Below are 9,305 nucleotides of genomic sequence, written 5' to 3'. Positions count from 1 at the left end.
GCATCACACGAGCCTCTTCATTGTTGGCGCGATGTGTCAAAGTTTAAGTTTCCGGTTTAATTCACGAGATGGCAGATACTCCAACGCGCACTGTCCCTATGGGATACATTGCCCACGATTTTACCGCTGCAGTGAAAATAATCGCCAAATAATAAGTTTTTGTCAAAAATGTCATCGCTGACTGTACTTTTCTTCCCACAGGCATCTAATACTCATCGAGACAATTCTAAAAACCACCACGGCCACCTATCCACATCTGCTCGATGGTGCCATGCGAAAATTCATCTCAATCGGAAACGTGAAGTGAGTCAAATTAAGCTTGCAAGATTTGACCCACACAAGCATACATAGGTCAGGTTGAGTTAAACAAAAGCATGTAAAATGTTAATAAAAATGCCTTACCTAAAATATATACGAATATATTCATTTGTACCATATGCTTATGGCAATATGTAGAATCTTGTGTATTCAAACATGTTTGCTAATGTAAAGCACTTACGTTATATATGGAAGGTAAAATTCCATTTACATTTGCAAAATCACTCAGAATAACTTGAAACGTTTTACCTAGATCGTATCTTGAACAATCCTTCTCAGGCTTCGCCGTCGCAGACGAGATAAAGTGTGGCTATCTGTATGCTAATCCGGTCTGTCTGGTACTAACTGGTTAGGAGTTTGGGCTGACTGCTTAGGACATTATCTTTGCTATTCCAAGATTTAAATATTAAAAGCAGTGATAAAATTTCAATTATAGAATTGTGGTCTGGTGAGGATAAGTCATGAGCTAGGTGAAGTGAGGAGAATTATCTTAATACCATCCCTGGCGTATCGCGAATCGCTTACAAAAAAACTACGACTTGAGCGGTCAACCGATTTGTCTGTATGTTCACACGCAAACATACCTATACATATACATGATGTCACACATATATTTTTAGAGTTAGGTACCTAAAATATTGTTAATAGGTAAGTACAAAAAATATTTTACAGTACATATGGTATGGTACATGTGGTATGGTATGGTGGTATGGTGCGATAATTAGCATATTACGTAATTGTGTCGAAATTTTAAAGGGCCATATGTACTGTAAAACGTTGTAACAATACATGTGCAAATAAATAAATAAATATGAAATATGAAATAGGTAATTCGCAACTCGTGTCGACTTAAAACACTCCCCTTCGGTCGTATTTTAATTTAACGCCACTCATTTTTAATTTACTATTTTTCGCACTTGTATCGTAATGTACTATTTTATTGTTTTGTGATATACTGATTTTTAATCGTATCAGAATCAGAATAAGTGCTCCGAGACACATCTAAAATCAAATCTGATTATTTCTGGCTCTGAGTTCTTACCCTTCAAAATTTATCAACTTTATGAATAATTTTCGTGACTTGTCTGATGAATCTGAATTTTTACTGTGCAATAAAAATTCAGATCTGAATTCACTTGTTTTTTTTAAGCAGTCGATTATTAGTTCTGACTAGTTCTATCTGATTCGCATGAGGCGATTGACTTGACAAACTATTAAGTAGTTCTGGAGTGTGATGAAGTAGGGACTAGCAGGATACTGATTAGTCAGTTTCAAAAGTAACGTTTTTTGTTAAAGAAACTTTGACACTGACAGATCAATATCATATAAGTATCATATTGGGATGAGATATAATAATTAAAACTCGAATTGGCCTGTAGTTTTAGCGCGAGTGCAACAATAATTATAAGGAAATCAAAATAATTCATGGCGTATTTTTTAACTTCATTTATTTCCTGACAAAGTGGCTAAATCGATTAAGAATTAAATAAATGTAATGATTTCAAGTTTAAAACGGTTATTGCTAAAAATAGAAGTAAATTAAACATCAATTTGTTTAAAACTCAGCTTATTTCTGATATCTTCTTTTTTGAACTAAGAAACTAGTAAATGACCCTTAAAATATGACTCGATCGGTTGAATTTTACAAGCTAAGCCATATGCATAACACGTAGTGACCACACAAAGTGTTTTTGTTATAAAATACATGAAAAATATTATACGGTTTAAAACTCATCTCTTTTCATACGAAAATACACTCATGATTCCTAATAATTAATGATTAAACGAACTTACCTGTACGTGAAGTTCAATCATAATTACTCGAAGGGTTTCGTTCGAAGATATTAGCATATATTACACATGTAGTTTCACAATAGACTCGCCATTTCGCACTATATTTTGGAGAAATAAAACAATTATTTTAAAAAAAATAGGGTAGAAGAATTTATCGTCTCGATATCCAACCCTCACCAACCAGGCGCCATAATTCTGTTTAGAGAGGTGCTGAGCTGTTTCCTACATTATTTCACGACCTGGGGTCAGGCTAGTTCTAGGGCAGGGAGGGTTGCTAATATCTTCGAACGAAACCCTTCGAGTAATTATGATTGAACTTCACGTACAGGTAAGTTCGTTTAATCATTAATTACTTTCGGGTTTCGTTCTCGATATTAGCATATATTACACATGTAGATGTTTAGAGCAAGTGTAGGTCGTGAAATATTTTAAAACTCTAAATTAAACTCTGAATGTAATGATTTATATAGTGTATATTTCTTACACACAATCAAATTAATAATATTAATTGCAACTTTTTATATCCTCTCCGGTACAATTTATTGGATTACAACTATAAGTATTACGATACATAGGTATATGTTCGCTTTAATATCTACTTATGTTCATTACAATCTTAATTGTTTATTAATACGTAGATAATATGAATCATGAGGTATTTAATATATTTCTAGCGAAATCAATGTTACCAGTTTGCTCAGATATTATTTTATTATAATATTTGGCAAAAACTGACGATTTTGCACTCCAACCAGCAGTTTTCCGAATGACGTCTAAACTAACCCCTAATTTAAAGGCCTTGGAAGTAGACGCATGTCTAGTGCTGTGCGCAGTAAACAAAGTAGTGTCAATACCGCTACTTGATAATGTGCTCCTAATCCACCTACTTAAAGTTTGGGATGTAACCTTATGATGAGGTTTCCTGAATGAAATAAATAATGAATCAATATCATTTCGAATATTATTAGTTTTGTCCAAATATGATCGTAGGGTACCAGCGGGACAAATCTCAGGCCTTTGCAAGAAAAATGGTAATGAAAGCACGGGTTGATGTGATCCAAGCCGTGATGTTTTGATTAACCCTTTACCAGGCTGACAGTTCAAAAATGACAATCGAATGTCAGTCTTACTCATCAAAAATAGAACACATGTTTGAAGAGCCGCATGTGGGAAATATATATCCCTTACCCTGGTAAAGGGTTAAATCAGGAATTTGAATTATAATATCGGAATCTAAGATTTTTATATTTTTAATGTTTATAGAAGATAAGGTTTGGACCCGGTGAGCAGTAACTAACGCTAATAATGTTATTAATTTTTTGGTCAGGTTTTCAAGATTAAGATTTTTATTTGGATACCAATCAGCTAAATTATTTAACACTTTGTCAACGTCCCAAGTCAAATTATATTTGGGTAACGCCGGTCGTGAACGAAATACACCTTTAAGGAATCGCTTGATTAAATCATTGTTAGTTACATCTTGATTAAATAACAAGGACAATGCTGATCTGCAGCTATTGATGGTACCATACCTAGCGCCTCTTTCATAGACATACGTTAGAAAACTTAAAACTTCAAGTTCTGATGCCTTATAAACATTAATGCCCTTATCTTTGCAGTATGAGAACCATTTTTTAAAACAAGTATCGTACTGTTTGAGTGTGTTGTCTGAAAGAGACGCTATAATTGTGGGAATAGATGGTTCTGGGACTCCCCTAAGAAGTAGCGACGTCCGAATAGCTTCCCGACAACCAGCGTAATCCAGCGATGAATTGCACGATCGCTACAATGAAAAATAATTAATTCATCGTAAGGTCGGGAAATCAAAGGATTTCGAAATAAACAGTCTCTTGAAGAAAGGGAACATATTCTATGCGCAGAAATATTTGAAAAAAAAAAAACTTTAAGCCCTATGAAGGCTGCCAGAATCTCGAGGCAATCTATATATAAGGAGCTTTCATGTTTATCCCATAGATCACTAGCTGTATCATATCCACAAGCTGCTCCCCACCCCGTTGTTGAGACATCTGTGTAAGTCTCCGAGGAATTATCATCGCTACTATTTTGCTTACATAACTGTTTATTGCCTTTCTAATTTTTAAATGCTGTGTTTTAAATTTAGTATTAAATTAAATGCTTAGGTTTAGGTATAAGGAAAAATACTTGAAATGTATTTTTCGATACAAAAAACACATAATGACACAGCACAGCAGCAAGGAAGACATAACATTCGCAATGAGAATCTTCAAATGATTTATATTCAGATTGCGAATACCTATGTTGGTTCTTTGGGGATGACAGTTTGAATGACTGGTTATGTGAAAGATTTTTCAGAACCCTTTATCAAAGCAAGTATGACTGGGTTGTTAGTGATAGTAGTCCACTCGTGGTGAAAATGAGAAAATCGCCTAGCAGGCTTACCGTGCATTACCAGGACTAACGTCTGTGACGTGTATATTGATGACGCGGCGATGTCCTCGAGTGGCTGCGGTGCCTCGTCGTCGTTTGCCTCGAAGTCGCAGCTGGATTCGCCGATCGCCAGTTCCGAGTCCCCCCCGATGCATGCGGTCTGCGATTTGCAGGGGGGCCTCGTCCGTTTAAAGCCTTGTTTATCATTTTTGTTTGTTTAGGCTCCGCATCCTTAGTATTTGTAGGTCCAGAGGACCTCATATCTGCCCCGGTTTTACTAATAGTTTTTGCTGACTTCAAGGTTTCCACCAAATTGCTGCCGAAAAGTAAATCTTCAATTTTCGTCTTCTCTAGTTGATCTTTCAGCTCTTTTTTCACCGTTGACAGAATAAAAAATCTGCGTAACATTGAATCACTATGTTGTATGTCACTTAAGATTCGCGCTGTATCCATTAATAATCTAAGGACTTCCTGGTTTTTGCTGTCAGATGTAATAAGGAGTGTGATAGCTTTACTGAGAGACGACAAAGCGCAGGAGTTTAAAACCTGCTTATTTTCTATACCTTTGTCACGTTTGGCCTGGCTTTCAATCAAGGATGCTCGTATCTCTGGATTAAGAATTGGAGCCTTAATCATTTTACAATTTCCGGGGATCAGATATTTATCTTTAATCTCTGCGCGGCTCTCTTTAGTAAGACCTGAAGTGGCCAAATGATTTAATCTGATTGCCAGGTCACTCTGTATATCGTCACCGTATTCTTTTATGACAGTTGGGTCTTCGCCTAGTATTGCTAACAAATCCGGGTCAATAGTCGCATTTGGTGTTTCAACTGCTGCTTGTGCCAGCTGCTGTGCCTCTAAAAGCGCGGCAGCATCAACAAGTGGAGGTATAGCGCCAGCGGTGAGCGCCGGCACTGAAGCAGGGGCAAGCGACTGCCCGGTAACTACGACAGCGGACGGCAAGGTTGCGGCGGTGGTAGTAAGTACAGGTACGGCGGCGGCAACGGGAGGCGGCGACTTGGCCGCGGCAGGCGCGGGGTGTTCGAAATCATCGACGCCGTCGCTTGGGTCCGGTACCGGCCAGTAATCGTTCCAATAGGAACACCCCGGTTCGGGTTCGATGACGTCATTGTCAACGTTGGCGATTGATTCGCATTCTATATAGAAATATAAAAGAATATATTTTTAAGGGCTAGTGAGACTCCTTTAATATGAGAAACACGCAAAGCCACTTAACTAGCTGGTTTTTTACACGTATGACACGGTGGGAACACCCTAGGAAGGAGAACCCGATTGTGTACATATTTACAATTTGGATTTGGAAAGCCCCATGTGGACAGTCCGATTATCCAGTGGTTAAATAATTTCAGTATACTCCTTGATTATATTAATCGTTACTTGTAATGAATAAAGTTAAAAAACGAATATATTACATGGATTTGGAAAGCCCCATGTGGACAGTCCGATTATCCAGTGGTTAAATAGTTTCAGTATACTCCTTGATTATATTAATCGTTACTTGTAATGAATAAAGTTAAAAAACGAATATATTACATGGATTTGGAAAGCCCCATGTGGACAGTCCGATTATCCAGTGGTTTAATAATGTTGGTACACTCCTTGATTAGGTATATTAATCGTTACTTGCAATAAATAATGTACAAAAAAACAGGAAACACACATATATTACATGGATTTGGAAAGCCCCATGTGGACAGTCCGAATATCCAGCGTTTTAATCAATGACATTACACTTTTGTAACTAATTATGCCATTCATTACGATATTTGTATCAAATTTGAAACATTCATAACGTCAAAAACGATTTCCGTAAACTACATACAAAAGTAAATCACTATATATAACTACTCACCCCGCGGGTCATGAAGCGAAACACCATCACTACACGAAGACAAAGAACTATCACGACGGCGGTTACGCCTACTTTTAATTCTACGTTTTAATTTTCGTAACTGTTTTTCAAGATAATCGTAATCATCTTCATCACTTTTTCGTTTCGGCATGGTTTAAAACCGATGATATACTTTTAACACGCAAAAGAAACGCTAATTTAATTTTAATGCTAAAAGCAACGTGCGAAACAGCGAAGCACTAAATCGTGAATGATGGCGCCTGGTTGGTGAGGGTTGGATATCGAGACGATAAATTCTTCTACCCTATTTTTTTTTAAATAATTGTTTTATTTCTCCAAAATATAGTGCGAAATGGCGAGTCTATTGTGAAACTACATGTGTAATTATATGCTAATATCGAGAACGAAACCCGAAAGTAATAGCATTCACATAACCATTTGTCAGTACAAGCATAGATTTCCCACGAGCTATGCTTTACAATAATATCCGATATATTATCATCAGTCGTCTGTCATCCCTCGTCTCGTCTGTCAGCTTGCTGTCGTTCCACACGCTTCCCGAAAACTAAAGAGTCCAGGGGCTAGAGCAAGTCAGTATGAGCGCTCTTCGAATACGTATAGATACTAAAGATTGCGGGGTCACGTTACTAAGGATCATCCGGAACTCGACTCAAATTATAAACAGCCAGGTAAATGGATGTCACGGATAGACGACATCCGCAGCGTATTAATGGCGACATTTTTGGCGACTCAAGCATTGCGCATTTCACTTTTTCCTGCTTATTTTATGGAAAATGAGCTTTCGAGGTTTCCAGTAGTCTCAGGGGAGCTGTAGTGGGAAAATATAATGTGTTTTCTGATGGCTCTAAAGCAATGTTACTGATTTTATCACTAAACATTTTTTATACATTGTCAATTATTTTTAATTCTAGAACTATATTCGCGCCATATACGGACACGTTACAGATGCAAATTGTTTTTAAAACAATTCTCTGGTCCGGGATCCCTGAAGTTCAACTGTCAATTTTGATCATTTACGATCAAGGACAAAACGGGCTTAGGATGATTTTGACCTCGAATGTGTTTAACACTAAGCTGATCACAAATCGCTGATTTCTGGTTAATAATTCCCACAATCCCTCAACTTCCCTCAACCTCAATGCCTGAATGGCAGTAAATGAACATAAATCTTGGATGACATTGCTCCAACATTCACTATAATATTGATAGCTTTGATATAATGCAGTTGGTACCATTTTTATTTTTGTAGTTTATTGGAGTAAAAATAACAAAGTCAATTAGCGGAGTTTTATCTTAAATTTGACAATGTTTTTTTTTTTTTATAATCGTTCGTAAGGAGTAAATTCCAGTCTTGCGTCGTTGCGTGGAGTGCAACGCGCATGTAACACCTCTGGAGTTGCAGGCGTCCATAGGCTGCGGTGACTGCTTACCATCAGGCGGGCCGTATGCTTGTTTGCCTCCGTCGTGGTATAAAAAATAAAAAAAACGACCGGCACCGGCTAACACACACACACACTTTTTTTTTGCAAATTTACTAGCTCTGGTTCTATTAAATTACATCGAGCGCCTCCACACGACGCGGAGATTAATGTTCGTTTGGACCTAAATGGAAAAACTTAAATTGAGTCGAGATCATCTGTTTACCAATTTGCTAAACAAGCCAAGATAATAAGGGAACTTGGACTTTTTATGATTTAGGTATTTAAATGGTGATTCTTAAATTTGAAATGAACTATCTTATATACTCCAATGTGACATCTACCATCAACTAAGCCTAACGTTTTCACACGAAAATACAAATAGAGATTTAATTGTGTCTTACGAACAAATGTGCTCGATTAATTCTAAACCAATATGCATACTTAAATAAAATACAAGAAGACAAGAAAATACTTATAAACTTATTATAATAAAACCTAACCTAAGGTGCCCCCAGCAATAGGGCAAGGCCCAAGCTGCCGGTGGTCAGCAGAGAGAAGAACCACGCCGTGGCTAAAACTACCACCTTCTGCATCTGACCCTCGATCCACCCACCTAGCGAGACTCTTTAGGCGTTGGTCAAGACTATATAAGATTCAATATACAACAAAATCGCGTTTTTAGCTACCTAGTTCATGCAATCATGTCAAACAAAAGTGAAAATTTTGTTTTGGCTCTATCGAAAAGTTGACTTTTTTCACACCCGACCATATGGAACTCGGGGCGATAATTATTATTGTCAATCATAAAACATTGAACCATCTATGTATTCGAAATCTGCGGCTTCATGAACTGTATCATCACGGTGACGTAATTGGTGAGCAACGCTAGAAAGGAGAACGGAGTGGACGCGTCGATGTCGACGGAGCGCCAAATCACGCAGCGGAATCGACGCGTGCGCAAGTATGTCAGTGAGTCTTGCAGCGCTTCACGGACCTCCTTTTCTGCAAAAAGCATTAACGTCATTGTAATTGTCATCATCATGATCATTTATATCTTTATCATCGTGATAGTTGTCTTAATCGTTATCAACAATTGAAATGACAATCATTTAATTTTTACTGTAAACAAGTTGCCATTAAAAATTACACACGCTTTTATTTCTACTGATACATTAAATATTTCTGTAAACATTTTTAACGAACTGAAACTCGATGTGATCGAGGTTTTTCGTTAAGTACTTCAACTATGGTGCTTGGACTTCAACAACTTTACCAACATTATGTTCTATTGTCACCAAAATAACAAAAGTATGAATTTCGGACTAATCAGTGTCTAGGAAAGCATTTCAATGTAACGCACAAGGTTTTAACCAAATAAACAATGGTTTGTAGCAAAGAAAACAAGGGGGTGAAGTGAATAATAAATTACCTGGGCATGTCAATAACTGATTAGCTAGAATAGTTTTGAT

The 9,305-nt window shown here is 37.1% G+C and overlaps 1 protein-coding gene across 1 annotated transcript; it reads right to left on the bottom strand.

Moving 5' to 3' along the window:
* Positions 1 to 3,541: 3,541 nt before the first annotated feature.
* Positions 3,542 to 6,793, bottom strand: LOC133533531 (uncharacterized). Its single transcript, XM_061872511.1, has 2 exons — positions 6,395 to 6,793; positions 3,542 to 5,678 (listed from the first exon to the last, which is right to left on the bottom strand). Exons 1-2 carry the CDS (start codon positions 6,543 to 6,545, stop codon positions 4,549 to 4,551), a joined length of 1,281 nt encoding a protein of 426 aa, XP_061728495.1. The 5' UTR covers positions 6,546 to 6,793; the 3' UTR covers positions 3,542 to 4,548.
* Positions 6,794 to 9,305: the final 2,512 nt, after the last annotated feature.

The sequence above is a fragment of the Cydia pomonella genome, unplaced genomic scaffold (assembly GCF_033807575.1).
Source record: "Cydia pomonella isolate Wapato2018A unplaced genomic scaffold, ilCydPomo1 PGA_scaffold_175, whole genome shotgun sequence".
NCBI classification, from domain to species: domain Eukaryota; kingdom Metazoa; phylum Arthropoda; class Insecta; order Lepidoptera; family Tortricidae; genus Cydia; species Cydia pomonella.
Note: the sequence above shows the minus strand (reverse complement) of the source record. Positions and strands in the feature narration are given on the sequence as shown.

Coding starts and splice junctions, on each gene's coding strand:
- LOC133533531 (XM_061872511.1), bottom strand. CDS start 6,545: ATGCCGAAACGAAAAAGTGATGAAGATGATTACGATTATCTTGAAAAA. Junction 5,679..6,394: donor TTCGCTTCATGACCCGCGGG/GTGAGTAGTTAT, acceptor ATTTCTATATAG/AATGCGAATCAATCGCCAAC.